At 38.5% G+C, this 19,982-nt stretch overlaps 1 protein-coding gene across 1 annotated transcript in view; it reads right to left on the bottom strand.

Annotated features, from left to right (window-relative positions):
• The window catches only part of LOC132703623 (uncharacterized), a 209,267-nt gene that overhangs the window by 7,271 nt on the left and 182,014 nt on the right, over window positions 1–19,982 (bottom strand). Inside the window, exons 99-108 of the mRNA XM_060672989.1 lie at window positions 19,083–19,391; window positions 18,693–19,019; window positions 16,785–17,108; window positions 13,894–14,487; window positions 10,866–11,627; window positions 9,976–10,371; window positions 7,639–8,616; window positions 6,124–6,309; window positions 3,959–6,070; window positions 1,272–1,709 (exon numbers count right to left, since the gene is read on the bottom strand). Coding sequence (XP_060528972.1) covers window positions 1,272–1,709; window positions 3,959–6,070; window positions 6,124–6,309; window positions 7,639–8,616; window positions 9,976–10,371; window positions 10,866–11,627; window positions 13,894–14,487; window positions 16,785–17,108; window positions 18,693–19,019; window positions 19,083–19,391 — 6,426 coding nt within the window. The remainder of the gene's footprint in view (window positions 1–1,271; window positions 1,710–3,958; window positions 6,071–6,123; window positions 6,310–7,638; window positions 8,617–9,975; window positions 10,372–10,865; window positions 11,628–13,893; window positions 14,488–16,784; window positions 17,109–18,692; window positions 19,020–19,082; window positions 19,392–19,982) is intronic.

The following is a 19,982-nucleotide window of genomic DNA, read 5'->3' on the forward strand; positions in this document are numbered from 1 at the left end:
AATAGTTTCTTACATAAGTCTAATGCCAACGTAACTTTTCAATGAATTATTAATTAGATGTTTGAGTTCCTATATCGTATGTTTAGTAACTACATGACAAAACTTCAGACCTGCGTTTTCGAGTACTTTTAAGACTAAACCGTTCGTGTTCGTAAGAATCTCCGTTGTTATTCAAATCACAAAGACTCCTTTTGCATATTTTGCCCTATATTTTTTAATATGAAAGATATTTTCATTTTGTAAATAATTTTTCAATGATCGTTCAATTTAAAATTTATTTTCGCGTTGTCTTCTTTTAAATTTTTAGTCATACCACAATCTTATGTTTTTTATTATTACGTTTTGTGATATCGTTACTTATTGAATTGAAAAAAAAAATGAAATGCGTATCTCCGTTTTGTATTTCAGATTCTTTTTCAGTCTCGAAAAAACAAAACTTTACTAAACTTTATTAACGAGTTTGCTTAGGCACGAGCCCGGCGCAGTGGAACGAGTGTTTAAAAAACGGGTGTTCGTAGAAGTCGACTTGTGTTGCATACTACTTTTTCTATGACCTCAAGTTTTTGGCACTGACATATGGCGTGACTCTCAGAACTATCCATCCCAACAGAGATCGCTCATAAGCCGTAGAGCACGGGAAACGTTTGAAGTGACTGGCTACAGTGATTAGTTAAAGATGGAAATAGATAATAGCACATTATAGCACATATAGCAAGTTTTACAAATTTTAGTGACTGACCGACATTTATCAAGGTGTTGCATTACATAGTTGGATATTTTAGGATAGGGAAGATATAGATATAAATACAGAGTAGAGCAAACTTCTCAAATCATCAATTTTTCAATTTTCCCTTGAAATGACAAGTTCTATTCAAAATATGATTCCCGGAAAGTCTCCAATTCTCAAAAAAATAGGGCAATATTCTGCAAATAGCGTCTTGGTAAGGACTGCAAACCAATTCAGAAGTTTGAACAAAATCTTCCTATTGCGCATGTCAGATTAAGAATAATCTTAGAATTTTGTTTACCCCCAAGGAATAACTCATCTACCAGATAAGTCATCAGTTGTTATAAAAGGCCGTATTTTAAGTTGTTAATTATGTGTAGATTATTAATAGTCAATCTGGGATAGTTCAGAACAGGTTTGGAATCCTTGCCGCGAATCAAGGAGTTTTTCACAAGGACACATCTGAAATGGTACTTATCATTCCACTACAGATCTCCGTAGCCAAATAGTATATTTCAGTTATTTATATGCTCAAATAACTTACTGCAGTACACTTCCGGATTTCCAGTATAACCCTGAATGCACCTACATATAGCTTGGTGATTGGTTGCGTTACAAAGGGCGTAAACGCCACAACGTTTGAACGTGCAAGGGTTGTCACAGGTTTTGGTATTGGGGTTGCAGAACTGGTGATCGGCACAGTCGTCGTCGGTCTCGCATTCCGGGCCTTTTCCGGGCACGCAATTGCCATTTGCGTCGAGACGGTATCCGAATTCGGTGGGACAGACACAATTTCCGCGTTCATCGACAATTAAGCCTTTCTCGAGAGCGCAAACGCATCTGCCGCGTTCGTCAATTGTTAACCCTTTCTCTACGGGACAAGGCACACATTCGTCGTTGTCGTCGAGAGCGGCGTTTGGTGCGCAGACGCATTTTCCGTCGGACGTTCGTACATAACCTTGATCGATCCTGCACAGGTCTTCTAAAATATGAAACGAGAACAAATTGAATTATTTGACTTTCCAAAATAAAAGACACATATTACTTTTCGCGTAACAATAACGAGAAGGAAAGGTGGGAACTTTTGTGATATATATTGAAGCACACAAATGATCACACTCATCTGTAGACATTTCAATGTGTAAACACTATGTTTGTCATTTATTTTGACAGACAGTGCGGCAAAGTATTTAAAAAAACTTACAATAACCAACTGATAATCATCTTCAGTGTACTCCTAAATTGTACAATAAATAACATCGAAATTTATACAATTGTTTATTTTTTTACCTTGTATATTCAGAACGTAGCAGTCATATCTACGAATATTGCTTTTAACGGATGAAATTTGAAAAACTGTCTGTGTTAGCGGAAATTGGGGCGTTGCCGAGCATCAGTTTATTTCGTAAGTTAGATATTCATATCATATAATTGGATTTATATAAAAAATTACGGGGAGCAGATTAGAATATTCGAAACAAATTTAACATTACTACAAATATATTTGGTGATTTCTTGAAACAAAATCTTGAGTATTCTTATCTGCATGTTACATATGAGACAATTTTTGTCTCTTAATCTTCAAAACTCCAGGAAATATTTAATTTAAATTTTTTTTGTAGTCCGCGAACGGACCCCGGAATTTTACGAATTTGAATATTTAAGTTTGAATTTGCCCAACAATGACCGCTCACAAAAATAAGTTTTATACTCGTATTAGTAAATTATGGATTATTTATCCTATCTAGCTTTAAAATTTTACCTTTTCAAGGCAACCTATTCAAATACATTATTCTGGCAATCTTGTTTGAATTTTTAATATTGCCGTCCACCTCCCAGTTAAAGGAGGATAAACATAAACATGAAAAGTAAGGAAGTAGGTTAGAATTTCTGAAACAAAGAAATTAAATAAATATAGCTCTTGTCCGGCCTTTATTTTGGCCAAATTAAGTGTTTCCGCTTTACAAAAACCTGAGCCAACAAGACAGAAACAATTCGTTCGGATTGAGTTCGAAATCTGATACGCTTCCCCCACAAACATAGAATGCTAAGAGTCAACATAATTTCAAAACGGGAGATATAAGAATCATCAATGATAAAATATTAAAAATCAACCAATAGAGCCCTATAAAATAAACACCTACAAATGAGAAGCCAAAATAGGAACACGTCACTAGTGGGGGACGAAGACATTCACTGGTTACCTAGGCGAGATGGCCGTATTTTGGATTATACAGCAGATTAACCAGCTACCTAGCATACCCAAGAATCAAAAAGGAAAAGTTACCTAAGTCGTTATCAGGATAAAAAGTATGAAAAAATTGAAATTGAATTGTATCTGTATGTCTTCGTCTAAACCTCTCTCTTTATTTGGATAAATGTTTCGGCCGCTTGCGGGTGTTCGTCGCCGATGCGTAGGGTGATTTGGACAAGTGGGCCACAGCATCGGCCGACCGCAGCCGGACAATAGTAACGTGCTGCCCCAACTCCGAAATTACGCGCACTCTACTAATGCGCATGCTCGTTACTGAACTAATATAGAATATTTTAAGTTCGCCAACGCACAGTGAGGTATCATGAATATGAAATGTTTATAATAGATAAAAACTGACGAAAAAAATAGCACTTGTTATGCTTATTAATAGTGATGGATTGCTTGCTTTAGCATTGTCTAATAAATTGAACAAGGAGTATTTTAGCAATTTTGTAGGAAATTTAAAATTGTTGTCAACCTTCCAGTTAAAAGAGAATTTAAAAGAAACATTATATTGATACGTATTCATATTATATTCTTGGATTTTTATAAAAATTACCGGAAGTAGATTGGAATTTCGGAAACAAACAAATTTAACATCAAGCCTATAAACATTATTCTTCTCTTGCGATTATTTTAGTGTAACAATGTGCGTTTCTGCTTTACAAAACCGAACAATAACCGATAAAATTAAAAGTGTTCGGCCCGTACGAAAAATCCCCGTTCTGAACCTAAAATCTATTGAACATATTACAAACCAGTTCGAAATTTAATAAACTTCGTCCATGTGAACGTAATTTCAGAACGGGACGCGTCATCGATTGCAGACGTCCGCGAACACCAAGCCACTCGACCGCTTGCAGCGACGGCCAGTGGCGGTCCTAAATTCATATTTATAACAATCTTTTTCGGAGCCATATTTGTGCTAATTTCTTGGAGGTATAAGAATAATCAATTAGAAAATAAGAAATAATTACCCTTTTTGCATTCCACTGCCGCATTTCCGTAGTAACCGGGCAAACATTGGCAAATCATCGTCCTAATTGGGTGGGTGTCGAGCACCGTGCATTCCGCGTTCACGCCGCAGGGCTCGGTGGACGCGCACGGGTTGACGCACCTCTCGCCTATGCAGGCGTATCCCGACGGGCAGTCCTGATCTTTCCTGCAACCCACTTCGATCCTGGTACATCCCAACCGGCCGTCGCCGACGGTACCCGGCGGGCACACGCACTCCACAACGTGGTCGAAGACTTTGCATTCCGCGGGAGCGTCGCACGGGTTCGACGTGTGGCACGGAATTTCGCATCGGTTATTGATACACGCCCTCTCGCTAGGACATTCGGAATCGGAACGGCAACCGACCAATACGCACGCGACGTTCGGATTACCCGCGAGACCGGGCGGGCAATCGCAAACGGCGCGGTGATTCACTCCGTAGCACGTCGCTTTTTCGCCGCACGGTGACCCGTCCGGCAAACAAACGGGAACGCATTGTCTGTTGACGCAGGTATGTTGCGTGGAACATTCGTCGTCGCTCCCGCAACCTATCGGTAAACATTCGATCTCCGGATTGCCGACGAATCCTTCGCGACATGAGCATATCGGTTTGTGATCTTTGATGCGACATTCGGCGTCGGGTCCGCAAGTGCACGGAGTGCGGCAGATACCGTTGAAACAAGCCCGATCGGACGGACACTCGGAGTCGCTCACGCATGCTCCCACGACCCTTACTTCGGTCACCGGGCCGCAGGTGCCGCTGCCGCTGCTCAGATAACCCGGCGGACATACGCAAATCATCGTCCGTACGGGCAGCGAGTCGTATACTTGGCACTCGGCAGAGTTGCTGCACGGTTTCAAAGCCGCGCACGGATTTTGACACACGTTATTAATGCACGCCAGTTGCGACGGGCAGTCGCCGTCCACGCGACATTCCGGCTGCGGTTCCGGTTTGCAGTCGACGTACGGGTTCCCGACCAATCCGGCGGGACACCGGCAAAGAGCCATGTGATTCCGCACCCGGCATTCGGCGCGCAAACTGCAAGGACTCTCGTAGAGACACGGGTCGACGCATTGCGAGTTGATGCATTTCCTATCGTCGGGACAGTCGCTGTTCGAGACGCATTCCACCACTACGCAACGCCGATAGGGGTCGCCCTTGAAGCCGCTCGCGCAGCGACAGTCGACGGCGTTGTCCCTCACGAAGCATTCGGCGTTAATGCCGCATCGGTCCTCTATCAGGCACGGGTTTATGCAGTGACCGTTCACGCAGGCCTTGCTCGACTCGCATTCGGAATCGATTCGACAGCCGATGGTGCGGCACGCTATGTTAGGGTTGCCCTCGAAACCCTCCTTGCACGAGCAGATCGGTCGGTGGTTTTGTACGTGACAGTCGGCGTTGATGCCGCAGTCGCACGGGTTTCGACATATACGGTTCACGCATGCCTCCCGGTCGGGACAGTCATCGTCTCGGGTACAACCGGGTGGTATCGGTATGACGATCGCTTGACATTCCCCGTTATCGTTCGGCACCCAACCTTCCGGACAAGTACACGCCATAGTCCTCACCGGGATCGTATCCAACACGCTACATTTCGCTGACGCGTGACAGGGAGATATCTTTTCGCACGGGTTCGTACACCCGCTATTTATACACGCCAGTTGAGCCGGACAATCGGAATCGAGGACGCATTCGGGAACGTCCACGGCTTTGGGGGGAGGATTACAGAACGAGAGCGGGTTACCTTGGGGCAGGTGAGGAGGACACGTGCAAGCGGCCGCGTGATTTTGAACGTAGCAGATGGCGTTGCTGGCGCACGGCGGATTTGCGACGGTCGAGCAGGGATCGACGCAGCGACGGTCTAGGCAGGCTCTGTTGTTCGGACAATCGCTGTCAGTGTGACATTCGAATCTCTCGCATCGTCTAAACGGATCGCCTTCGAATGCCGCGGGGCATCTACAGTTGGCTCTGTGCCTTTGGCCGTAGCACTCGGCGTTTATCGCGCAAGGATCGTGCAGGATGCAAGGATTGACGCATTGAGAGTTGAAGCATTGTTGATCGTCCGAGCACTCGCTGTCGGATTGACAACCCACTGGGAAAAGCGAGTTTGAACGTCGGTAAGTAAAAAAAATGATGGCCACTTACGTTTAAAGCAACCGGTTTGAGGATTGCCCGAGTAGCCCGGCCGGCAGTAACACATTGGGTAATGATGGATAACTTTACACTCGGAGTTAGGTCCGCAATTACATGGGTTGAGACACTGTCGATTGATACAGGATTCGCTCTTGGGGCAATCGGTATTTGAAGCGCAGCCCACCACTAGTCCAACAGCTGCGACGGATAAATAGCTTATACCATTTTGTAGGTATATAAAGGATGTATTTTAAATTACACACGACAAGCGGACCTGGACTATAACTCTAAAATATTTTGTGCTACTTTAAGTACCGACCTTTTATAACATATAATGAAATAAAGTTTTTCAAGAAATTTTCAAAATAATAATAATGATACATTTATTGTTATCCCCAGAATACGTTCCACATTATAATAACTTGTATAGTACGTGGACAACGAAAGGTTTTCGTTTAAACAAAAGTTCCAGACATTTGGAACAACCAGATACTGATTAAGCCTATTACCTTTAGAACAAATATTCTTTAAATATAGATTCCAGTCGCGGATGTTTCTCTAGGATACGCACCGCATAAACTGGAAATTCTTAGTTGAGTTAATTTTTATAATCTTTACGTAATAATATCTCATCTCCGTTTTTCGTCTGCCGATATTCCATCTGGTCATATGGAAATAATTCGATAAGACATTTTCTATTTATTAATTCGAAATTACGTAAGAAAAGAATATAAACATATTTTCTATTTATATTTATTTTTTATTTATATATATGTTTTCGCATACAATACGAAGATAAAAAACATTCACGGTGTGTCCCAATTATTTTTTAAATACAAAATCTGTTCAGTGGCCATGTGTTATTTAGTCCTTTGGACAACGTTAGAAAATTTCGATTTCCTAGGGAATAACATCACCTTTTTTTGAACAATTTCTTGATAATATACCGGAGATGCGATTTAGTGTGGTCAAATACTGGATACCTCAAAAAATTCAAACATACCAGAATATCATAAATTAATTTTAATAAACATGGTAATAAGTCATAATTAATTAATGAAATAACACTTTTTATTTCTATTAAAATTTCTTCCTCTTGTTTTCTTTGAATAAAAATATTAAATAAAAATTAAACAAAAACCTAGAGAATATTCTGATCTTTCAGATTTTCAAGCCCATAGGATATTAGATGCACCTGGGGTATGGTAAAGTCATTAAAACAGGTTGTAAGTAGGGTCCTCTATGGGCAACGTTATTATGCTCTCAACACCCTGCATTTCCCAAACCTCGAATCATCATAATTAGAAATATTTTCCAATTAAATCAAATAAATATAGAAAAATGTAAACGCATTAAAAATTCCCGAAGCAAAACATTGTTTTGGTTAATTTTTTACTGCATTATGATAGACTTGAGTTTGAACAAAAAATTATACGATAGAAACTTTTATTTTTATGATGAAAAATAGCTCATTAGAGTCATGAATTTACTTTTACATTGAACAACTATAATCAAATATGTACTTACGGGGTATGCAATCAACTTGAGGATTTCCGTCGTAACCCTCGGGGCATTTACATACAGCTTTGTGTTTGTTGACCGAACAGAAGGCGTTGGTTGCGCACGCTTTGTCCTCTCTGCAAGGATTCACGCATCTTTCGTTTCTACACGACTTGTCCAACGGACATTCGGTGTCTACCGTGCATTCTGGCGGGAAAATTGGCACCACATTTTTCGGAATATTTGCGCATTCGATCCGCGCGTTTCCGGTATAACCCGGTGCGCAGGAACAAATCGCCAGATGCTTAAGCGCGTTGCACAACGCGTTGATTCCGCATTTATCGAATGCGCATGCGTTTAGGCACGTTCCTCGAATGCATTTTTCGCTGTCTGCGCAATCGTCGTCTACACGACATTGTGGCTGTCCGTGAACTATCGGTTTACATATTCCGGTGCTATCCACTACCCTATCGGGCGGACAAACACACATTATGGTACGTAGAGGTAAGGAATCTACCACTCTACACTCTTGATCCGCTACGCAGATATCTCCAATGGAGCATGGATTCTGGCACAATTGATTGATACAAGCAAGCTGAGTCGGACAGTCCGAATCGGTGATACATTTTGGTTCGACGAGGGTTTTACATTCAATAAACGGATTTCCTATCATACCAGCGGGGCAGTGACATTGAGGTTGATGACGTCGGCCGACGCAGGCGGCGTTTCTCGCGCACGAATCGTCGTTGCAAACCGGCCTGCAAATTCTATTTAAGCGATCGCACGCTTCGTGATCGGCACAGTCCTCGTTGTACCGGCACTGGCCGGTTATGCAAGAAATCGAAGGGTCGCCTTGAGTTCCAGACGGGCAACGGCATTGAGCGACATGATTGAGAACGACGCATTCGGCGCCACGCCCACACGTCGTCGACGCACAAGGATTCAGGCAGTTTTCGTTGAGGCAGGCTTTGTTGTACGGGCAGTCGTTATCTCTCTTGCATTCGGCTGAAAAGGAATGAAATGTTTTTCACTGATAGAATTATATTTCATTACTATTTTGGCTGGGATATTAATAAAAAAAGTTTTTAGTGTAAACATCTAACCTCACCTTGTGTAATTTCAAGTTATTATATAGGAAGCTCGCAGCTTGTAGCACATTTGCAAAATCTATTCGCTAAACGGTACTGGCAAAAAATGGAACGTGGTATAAAAAATCCATTACAAGCATGACGTCTTTTATTTGATGAATAAATATTGAGTGCCACACACATTATTAGCAAGTTAAATTATATTTTCGTTTTTTACAAAGTTATTCACTTACTTATTATTATTTTTGTTGTGTAAGATAAATATTTTGAAACATTCAGTTTCCTATTTTGTTTGTGCGTGTTTTTTTTGTCTGCCGTTTGCTATTCTGCTTTTACTGTTTTACAAAATACATCCATGTTGTAACTTTTGATTGCGGTGTGCAATTTTTATTGTGTTTCTTTTCTGCTTTGCGTTATTTCGTTAGCGGAAACTCGGAGGTTTTATTTATGGTCCTAAAACCGATCACTACGATTCAAGTAAAGCTTATAGCAATTAGATTGTTACAAAATCTTTAAGATTTTTTAAGCTTCAAATGTTATTCCACAATAATTGTGTAATGTGTAATGCCTAATAAAGCGCTAACTTCCCAAATACGAACTACATGACAGTGGTTATTTAGGTGGTAATTAATTATGATGCAACAAAATTCGCATATGACTTTTCCAATCTTTTATAGAAAATGTAAAAGAGCGTTTAATTATTTAAAAAGACCTTTCGCGAATAAATTTCGCTTAGTTAACTGACCAATTATTAATGTCCTGTTTAATATCATATTTTTATGATTGTGTAAAGATATTGATTTTGATGTTGGTATATGCACTTTTTTTTAAGGTGAACTGTTTGAGACTTTATGCAAGGGAGTCTATTTGATAAATTGAAAAAACAACGCAAGTTTGATCTTAACATTTAATAGTTTTGATAATACTGTTATGACCTGTCAATCCTGCACAGGACGAACAAAACCGAGGAAAACACAGAAACATTTAATGAAGTTTCGCAAAACTGTTGGTATATTCAGCAATAATATGCTTAAGTTTAGATTGACTTAAAGATAGTTATAGTTCATAAATAGCCGGAACGCGAATTCTGAGATAAAGATTAATGTCTATAGCCAGTGTGTATTAGTAGATCGCAGTGGGATACATATCATGCAGTTTTATTTTACCACCATGGGAAAACTCACGTAGTGCAAATTTAAAAATATAACCTAATTCTGCGACCTGTTTATATAAATCTTTTGCCTTTCTTGCTGGGAAACGCATATTGTCAACTTACGTTGATAACAGGCGATTTGAGGATTTCCAAGCCATCCGTCCTGGCATTCGCACGTTGGTCTATAAAGTGCCGTGCGACATACCGCATTGCTTCCACAGGGATTGTTAAAGTCGCAAGGATTAAGGCAGTGAAGATTAATACATGATTTTTCGATTGAGCATTCTGAATCAGTTTGACATTCCGGTTGATACTTGGGTTGCTCGTAGCATTGGAAGAACGGATCTCCAATTAAGTTAGGGGGACATCGACACTGGGCCTTGTGGTCTACTGCGTGGCATTCGGCCGTGGGTGCGCACGGCTTTCCTACCGTGCAGGGATTGATGCATCGGCTGTTGATACACGTTTCCGTCGATGGGCAGTCGGCGTGAGATTTGCAACCCGGTTCCTCTTCAGGTGCTAACGAATAACATGTATTAGTGTAATAGCGCAATTGGATTGTAAAAAAAATCGTGTTGCTGTTTAATAGTAATAAAGTATCGCAAAGGGTAGTGTAAATGGATCGACAAGGATTAATGCGATGCCTAACGAACCTGAAATCGAAATGCAAACGGTTAGATCATCAAATTTTACACCGCTTTTATAAAACAACGGTATATCCAAAGCAGACTCATAATAGCCAACACAAAATCATATTCGAAACGAACGTTTTTTTTTATTTTCCTAGTACAGGAAATTAAATAATTCCTACACGTTTTTTGACATATTTCTGTTACGATGCTTGAGGACATCTTCAGTCCGTCCCTATTGTCAACCACATTCTGCAAGAGTGTGAAAGCATGTCAGCTGTCCGTTTCTAGATATTGTAATGACTTTTTTGGTCTGAATTGGTTGTAGTGCCATTGTTTTTTTTTTATCAAAAGTGTGTTTATTCATAGTATTGTTAAGTTTACCTAGCCTGCATGACACATCTGCGTCGCCTATATATCCAGGTGGACAAATACATGACATCGTCCTCAGTGGTAAGCTGTCGACAACTATGCAATTGGCATTCGCGCCGCACGGCTTCGTTTCAAAGCATGGATTTTTGCATTTTCCGCTAAAACAAGCGAGTTTGCTAGGACAGTCAGCGTCCATTCTGCATTCCGGTTCTATTTCGATGACTTCGCGTTGACAAGAGCTCAGAGGATTGCCCACATAGCCCGGAGGACATGCGCATTGCGCTCTATGATTGATGACGTTGCAGATGGCGCTGGTTCCGCAATTGCACGGATCTTCGCAACGTTCGTTTCTGCAAGCGAGGTTATACGGACATTCGTCGTCGGTGGTACATTCGGGCCTCTCGCAAAGGACGAATGGGTCCCCTCTGAACCTTTCGGGACAGTAACATCTTGCCTTATGATAACCGTCCGCCCTACACAGGGCGTTGACTCCGCATGACGTGAATGTGCATGGATCGACGCACTCCTTATTGACGCATGCGTGAACGGTGGGACAATCGGAATCTGATCGGCATCCGATTTCGACGCAAGCTTGTTGAGCGTTTCCCGTGAAGCCATCGCGACACGAGCAAACGGCTCGGTGTAATTGAGGGTGACAGTCGGCGTTGTTACCGCACTGAGAGTAAGCACACGGATTCTCGCAACGTGTGTTGATACAAGCTTTGTCGTTTGCGCATTGCGTGTCTTGGGTGCACTCTACTGTCGGCTTAGGGACTGAAATGAAGCTTCCATCAGTATCGACGTGATCGCAGATAATATCAAGAGCAATAACAAACTTGGAAAAAAATCGCATCACTAAAATTACATACTTCAAAATTGCATAATTTGGGTCTCTGACTAAATCGACATGGTCAAAGAAATCGCAGAAGTTTTCGACAATATTTGATATATATTGATAATGACATTTCTTCAATTGTAAAATTGTAAAGCTTTAATGACCTAGAAGAACAATTTTATTTTATTTATCTATTTTATTATTTGATAAGCCTGCGTTAAATTCAAAATTTTGTTGTGCAGTTTTGTTGTGCAGTTTTTTAAAAATCCATTCCATTTAACGCCTCATTAGAATTTGTTGCTGTTTTCTCTCTGCACCCTATGTGTTCTCTATTTTGTAAAAATAGCGTGCAAGTGGCGATGCCGTAACTGGTAAATATTTTATTTGTTTAACTGTCATTTTGACATTTTACAAAATTGATATTAATTATATTGGTCAGCCGGGGATAAAGCGGCCTGATAATGATAATGTCGAGAGACTAGTTATACAGTGGTAAACGTCTCGGAGATTCGGTGGACACTTACAGCTTACAGGATTAATGTTCGAAAGTAACCAACCAAGTATTACACAAACATATACCACCCAAAATATATGATAATGGACAAATAATTAGATTAGATTTTATTCATATACTAACGACGAGGCAGCGGTCGAGGCGGTTCTAACGATTTGCGTAATTTTATTGAAATTATGTTGCGCTCAGCCAGATTGAAATATTTAGAAATTTTCTATTATTTTTCGTTTTTGTTAGTGGTTTCTGGATTATTGTGAGCTTTGTAATGATGGCTTACTGAGAACGATACAGAAAATGGTTTCTCTGATATACTCAACAAGAAAACGGGTTTCCAATAAACTACGTTTCTATGTACATCGAAGAAAATTAAAGTAATAGGAAAATAAATAAATCTATCGCTATGGTTAACTATTAATAAAACCTATTTTGTTTTTACTTAAATGTTTGATGAAATTACTGTGTGTCGAAACTTGTTATGAAATTTCATCAACATCTCCCAAAGTTCGTCAAAATATTTTCCAGACAAATGTTAACAGGAAACTTTATTTCAATTTTTATTCGAGGATTTCGTCCCCAAAGGGTTACCCTTCATTTTGAATCACTCTATTTTTTTTGTTGTTGCATGTACTGGTTTACAAAAACGTGTTTTTAGCATGTACACATTTAATTTACATCGCAGCATCGAAAATCGCTTTGTACTATGATGATAAAATGATTAGATGAAAAGCAATAGAATTTTTTAGCTAATTATTCTCGAAATTAATAATTGGCACGGGTGCTCCTTGCACCAACTTAAATAATATGCAATGGCAATGGTCTGACCATTCGGATAATAGCCAATCAGGCAGCTCACATAAGAGTTCACAGCCAAACATCTGAAGAAGTGCCTGATATGAGAGGAGTTTGACAAGGATGTGGGCTCTCCCCTCTTTTGTTTAATTTATATGCAGAAAAATCTTCAGGGAAGCAGTCGAAAGAACAGAGGGTGTAATTGCTAATGGAATCGATACTCTGACGAAACGAGCTTACTAGCAACAAGTAAGGATGATTTACAGCAACTTTTATCAGCGGTAACAACCCATAGCCAACAAATGGGTCTACGCTTACATATAAAGAAAACCAATTATTCTACGGTATGGAGGCATAGACCGACACTGAAACAATGTGTAAGAGGATGTTAAAAATATCATGGGTGGGCAGAGTGACGAGTCAAGCGGTTCTGCAACATATGAACATATGAAAGTCTTGGTACAAAAATCTTCATCAGTGGAATCTAGTAAGCACCACCACATTGTTTAGCTCTGCTGCGGATAAAGTTAAGATCATGCGACTGATTCGCAATGTTCTGGGAGGACATGGAACTTAAAGAAGAAGAATGGTACTTATCCACAAATTAGCTCCGTCAGGGGTTCAGCCTTCTAGTTGATGGCACAAGGTACACTATGAATAACATTATATCGTTGGCTTTTTTATTCCTAATATAAAGTGCTATTCGCTATTTACAATATTACTTGAAAAAGATTTGTCTTAGAATAAATACAAATTAAGATATCTCGTTAGAATGAATTCTTTTATATCCGACTATATCGTTCATCTTAAAATGATCTATCATAAAGCAGTCTGTCCTCACTGGATGGTGTATTGAATCATTGATCATTGACTTATTTAAGATAAAAAGAAAAGTGACTTACATTCGGGTAGTTGCAATCGACACTGGACTTCCGGGGGTCCGACATATCCAACCGGACACGAACAGATGGCGTCATGGTTGACGACCTGACAGAGCGCGTTCAGACCACAAGCGTCTCTGCACGGATCCTGACATTTCTGGGAGTAACAAGCCTTATCCCTCGGACAGTCTTGATTAATTACACACTCAGGGTATGTACATATCGCTACTTCGTTGACAATTTTACATTGTCCGTTTGTTCTGCAAGGCGACGGATTGCAGGGATCAATCGGTTCCTCTTTAACTTGTTCTTGACAGAGGTTGAACGGATCACCGATAAGCGGTTGCGGACAGCTGCACACTGGGCTGTGATTAATCACGTTGCAATTCGCTTTGTAGCCGCATACGCCCGGACAAGGATCGACGCATTTATTGTTAACGCAGGCTTTGTCCCTGGAGCAGTCCGCGCTTATTGTACATTCTGGCTTGCATCCGCCAAAGTGGGCATTACCGAAGAACCCTGGCACACACTCGCAGACGGCGTTGCCGTTTTGCTGGCGGCAAATTGTGTTGATACCGCAGGGCGTTGGATTGCATGGGTCATCGGGCACTTTTTCTGAAATTGCAATAAACATTTTTTCCTTTTTCAATTTTGTTGTGTTATTTATGGAATAACCAATTTAATTTCTGAGTCGGGTTCATCTGAGGTAAATTATTAGCTGAAGTTGACGTACGGAAATTATTGAAAAATATAATTTTAACCGAAATCCACTAGAAAAAATGACGCTTCTGGTACACGATGAATTTTATCGAGAATTATTTTGGATTTACAGTTAAATCATTCCGGAAGATTTAGTTTTTGGTTGTTTAACTTGGTTTTGCGAAAGTAATATACTTTCTGATTTTTCAGTCAAGAGAAAATGTAATTGTAACAATGTAATAAATTCAAGACACTTAAAAAAACCTTCGCCACTGATTATGCTTATGCTCTATCTATCTATTATTTATCTATCTATCTATTACCTATCTATCTATCTATCTATCTATCTATCTATCCATCCATCTATCTATCTATCTATCTATCTATCTACCATCTATATCTATTATCTATAGATAATCATTATATGAAAGCGTAATAATCTCAATCATGCATACTTGGTGATTCATTTATAATTGGAAATACTGACCTCAAAATATCAAGATTTAACTCAAACCACTTAGATAAATCGTGGCTTCTTATTGATTTTTTATGAAAAAATGTAAAATTTATTTTTGGTCAGTAATAGCATATTATGCAACAAGTGCGGTAAACGGCATTCGAGTCACTAGTGACTTAAAAAGTTTACCAAACTACTATACTTTTTCTACGACCGTTAGTTTTTGGGTACATTTTCGTAAAACATCACGAATACTTTCACTGACATGATTGTCAGAATTGACAGACGTCAAAATTCAAAGTGTTGGAAATATCTCCGAAAAAACATCCGATCGCTCCCAAATCCGTGCGGTAAAATCCCGGAAATGTCAGAAGTGGCTCGGATTCGTGGGAAACGAAACTGACGTGGTAAAGTTACGCTTCCCGCATGCTAGATCGGTGGGTAATTAGGAATTTTACAGACGGGAGTAGAAAAAAATATTTGACGTTTCCTTGTCATCGATAATGTAGGTACTGAACAGCCCACTAGACTATGCTAAATAAACGTTTTCGTCTGGATAAAATCATTATTTTTCGAGATATTTACAAACATAAATGCGCACAATTCTATTGATATCAATGGGTATGTACAGAATAGCCGATTTATTATGATACTTTTCTCGTTTGTTAAATTATTGTAAATAGAACACTGTATATATTTGGAATTGAAAAATTTCACATTTCAATATATATCATAACCAATATTTCATATATATCATATCCCTAAGTAATACCGTTTCTGATATATTTTAATTTTACAATCTACCAACTTCTCAAACAGAAACCCTTTTTAATATATTTTCGGTTGATTTCCTTATAGTGCTCTCGTTAATATTTTCGAAATAAGTTGATGGAAAAGTAACATTAAAAATTAACATTAAAAATCTTTAAAAGTTATTTTTATTTTTTCATTGCAAAAATGCTATCGAAATTGAATAGAGCGAAAAAAACAGTGCTACAGAAACGACACAATATTGACTTTCTGTGGATATGATAATCAATGTTTGACACTTTTAGTAATCTTTTAATGTTATGGTTAGTTTAATAAAAAAAAGACCTCAATTCTTTAAACCGTTTTTCTAAAAAGAAATAAATTATGAAGAAAATACTGATGGTAAATAAAACTAATTAAAAAGACAATTTATTATGTGCAACATTAAAAAAAAAAAATTATAACAGTTCTAAAATTTTAAAATTTTTCATAGTGTTTCATGTGTGTTTTTGATATAATTTTTACGCATTAAACTTAAGATTTATAAAAAATTGTCAAACGACATTAAATGGTAGGTGCATTTTCATTAGTGCTCCATTGTTTCTTTTAATACATAATAAAATATGGCTAGACAGTTTCGAGGAATTTTAAAATGCCTAATATACATGACGGTCTATTTAAAAGTTGACTGCGAAAATACAAACACCCTGCATATATCGAAATATAATATTTTAACAACTGGTTTTTTTATCGCTTGCTTGTTTTATCGAAAATATCGAAAAACGCATCTTAATATTTTGAGCTCAGAACTATACAGTTAAAATGATGATTATAATGTTTTTATTATTTTTTTATTTGCTTTTGTAATGCGGTGAAACCTTTATCAATAATCAATCACATTACATAGTAATAGGTTCACAATTTTCAAGGTAAAATGTTTTGATATTTTTCAATTTTTTTATAGGCTCATTTTAAATTTTTGAATGACTGTTATTATGAAACTTACCGATGACGTGACATAGCCTAAACGGATCGCCGCTGTAGCCGTCCAAACAGGAACAAACTGGGATGTGGTTGGTCGTGGCGCAAACGGCGTTGACGCCGCAAGTCCCCGGACAAGGATCTTGACATTTGTTTCTTATGCATGCCGTGTTCATTGAACAGTCAGAGTTGGCCAGGCATTCCGGTCGGCAGTTCTCGTATGGGTTGCCATGGAAGTCTGGCAAGCACTCGCAGATGGCGTAGTTGTTTTCCGTTCTACATCTGGCGTTAGCACCACACGGCGATGGAATGCACGGTTCCTGTGGTTTTCTTGGAGGTGGTGGTATAACTATACAAGAAAATATGGTTTGAATAAATTTTTGATTCCACTAAAAATAATTCAGTGCCAATTTTGACCTTATATCGAAACTCTTAACACTTGCTATAAAAAAGACCAAGTAAAATAATTTTTACGGGTTATAAATTTAAATTATTATCTTGGATCATAAAATAAGGAAGAAGTAGCCCACAGAAGATTTTTTTAAGGATTAAGAAAAAGGTTTTCAAGATTTACAATTACTTAACTTAATTACTTTTTAATTTTTGGATATCTTACTACCAATGCACCTAAAAGAAAACGAAATAAGGAATTTGACAATTAAGCCATGCGCTGTTTATAACCATGGAAAAAATTCAAAAACCTTGGCCTCTGAAGTTAAATAGTATACCAGGTGTTTGAAAATTGAATGCAATGATTTTAAGAAAAGCCAAAAATAACTTTGTTTTTCATATAAACGTATGTTCTAGTTTGCTTCGTTTTCGATATATTGGGAGTGAAAGATTATAGAAAGAAATGTTTTTTTTATTATTTTTCGTGTCTGACTTCCTTTAGATTCGGCATTTTGAAAAATTTATAATGCATCACGGCTAATTAGTTTCATTTAATTATAAAGGGCGTTACTTTAAAAAGTTTACAAAAACATCCGATCGCTCCCAAACCTATGACTAAAACACTACCCTAAGTGACAGTGATTAACGAAGCTGTGCATAATAGGGTATTCAAGTTTAAAAATACTCTCTTGTAATGTGAGCAATTTCGCAATTTTCTAGTAAACTCGTTAATTTTAAGTTTTCCTGCAGAAAAATGTAAAAAGTATATGAGAACCACATATTGGAAAATCCAGTACAAAATAAATTCACATGGAAACAAATAGTATATTATGCCACAAGTGTGGTAATCGGCATTTGGGTCACGAGTTTATTTGGCATGAGAGGAGCGTTGTTTTTGCAAAACAACATGAATACATTCACTGAAATGACTGTCAGAATTGACAAACGTCAAAACTCTTGCCATTGGAAATATCTCCGAAAATATCCGATTGCTCCCCGAAGTGACTCGGATCCGTAACGATTTAAAATGACACTTTTCGCATGCCAGATCCGTGTATAACTGGGCATTTTAGAGAAGGGAGTAGAAAAAACTGTTTGTGAATAAAACAGCGGTACAAGTATTTTATATAATAAAAAAATACAGGTCACTGTATTATTATCTAAAAATCTTTTGAGTTCCTCTTGCATCTGTTATTAATAAATCAACATCATCATCAATCAATTTGTGCATTTCTTATTCATTTTTGAACAAATTTGTATAGAATTAAGTTTTGGGCGTTTTCCTTCTGACGATAAATTAAGATTTTTAATATAAAATTAACATAATTGTATCGTAAATTCTTAGTGACCACATAGTTTTTAGGAACCGTTTCAAAACGACGCTAAACTGCTAGTTATTTTTAAAGCGTTTTGAGCTTCGATTAGATCAAAATAGTAACACAAAAATCAAAAAAAAAAAATTCACACTTAAGTAGTGCAACAAATAATTAATTGTTAAACACAAGTGCAACTACGTTCATTCATTAGTACTAAGTGCACTTACCTGGTTTAACGTTGCAGGCAGCGAAAGGATCGCCGATGTAGTTGTCTTCGCAACGACAATTTGCTATATGATTGACAACGAAACAGCGAGCGTTCAGACCGCAGATACCGGGACAAGGATCTTGACATTTTTGATTTACGCAAACTCTATTCGAAGGGCAATCGCTATTGGTACTACATTCTGGTCTACAGTTCGGGGGTGCTCCAAAGTAACCTTGGAAACAAGCGCATCTAGGAGCGCCATTAGGAGTCGGTTCACATTGAGCGTTAGCGCCGCAAGGGGAGGGTACGCATGGGTTCACGGGGACCGTTGGGTTGCGTTCGCTGACTATATACAGAAAGTTTACGTTATTTTCACCGTTATTGTTGACAAAATGCCGCAGTCACATACCGGTTATTGGTGTGCACCGTATAAAAGGATCACCCGAATATTTCAAGGGGCAAGTGCAAATCGGGTTGTGATTTGCCACTTGGCATAGGGCGTCGAGTCCGCATGACCCGGGACAAGGATCGATACATTTTTGGTTAACACAAGCTTTGGTTATGGGACATTCCGAATTGCTAATACACTCTGGTTTGCAATTAGGTGGAGCACCGACGTAACCAGCCAAACACGAACATACCGCTTGTAGATTGATTTCTCTGCATTGACTGTTCGGACCGCAAGGAGTCGGATTGCAAGGGTTGCTTGGAGGCGGGGCTAATAAACAAGATCGTTTTGTGTTTTAGGTAAATAATCGTCTAATTATAAAGATTAAACGCAGATAATAAGTTAAATAATTCACATTTCAGCCCTTTACTTTTTATGCGAATGAAAAGTATGATTGTTACCTTTAGCAATTAATTTTAAATGGAAATTAAAGTGAATTTGTTCAAATTTGTTACAACAATATAGCTACTAGATATATGGAGGCCCTATGCTGATAATACAGCTACTTCTGAAACTGATACAAAAAATATTGAAAATATTGGGCTAGTCGTTTTGCAATCTTGCTCTATGCTCTAATACTTTTTGTTTTATAATGGTAACGGTAACGTTTCGATTATGTATTTTACAAAACCTGAGACGCTAACAGTTATTTTCGTTACTCTCATAAAACCCCGTTAGCACGAAAATCGAGAATCTCACAACGGTGACAATTTTAGTCACATATAAAACTCTTACATATTTCGATTTGGCATAAAAAAATTGGATGGCTTCGTTTTAAGCATTTTAAAATGTTATTTTGGTAAAAATCTGACAGTTAAAATTAAGTCGCTTGAATTTTTTTATTGAAAAAAAAAGCGACAT

Source organism: Cylas formicarius, unplaced genomic scaffold, assembly GCF_029955315.1.
Source record: "Cylas formicarius isolate icCylForm1 unplaced genomic scaffold, icCylForm1.1 PGA_scaffold_6__28_contigs__length_40554024, whole genome shotgun sequence".
NCBI classification, from domain to species: domain Eukaryota; kingdom Metazoa; phylum Arthropoda; class Insecta; order Coleoptera; family Brentidae; genus Cylas; species Cylas formicarius.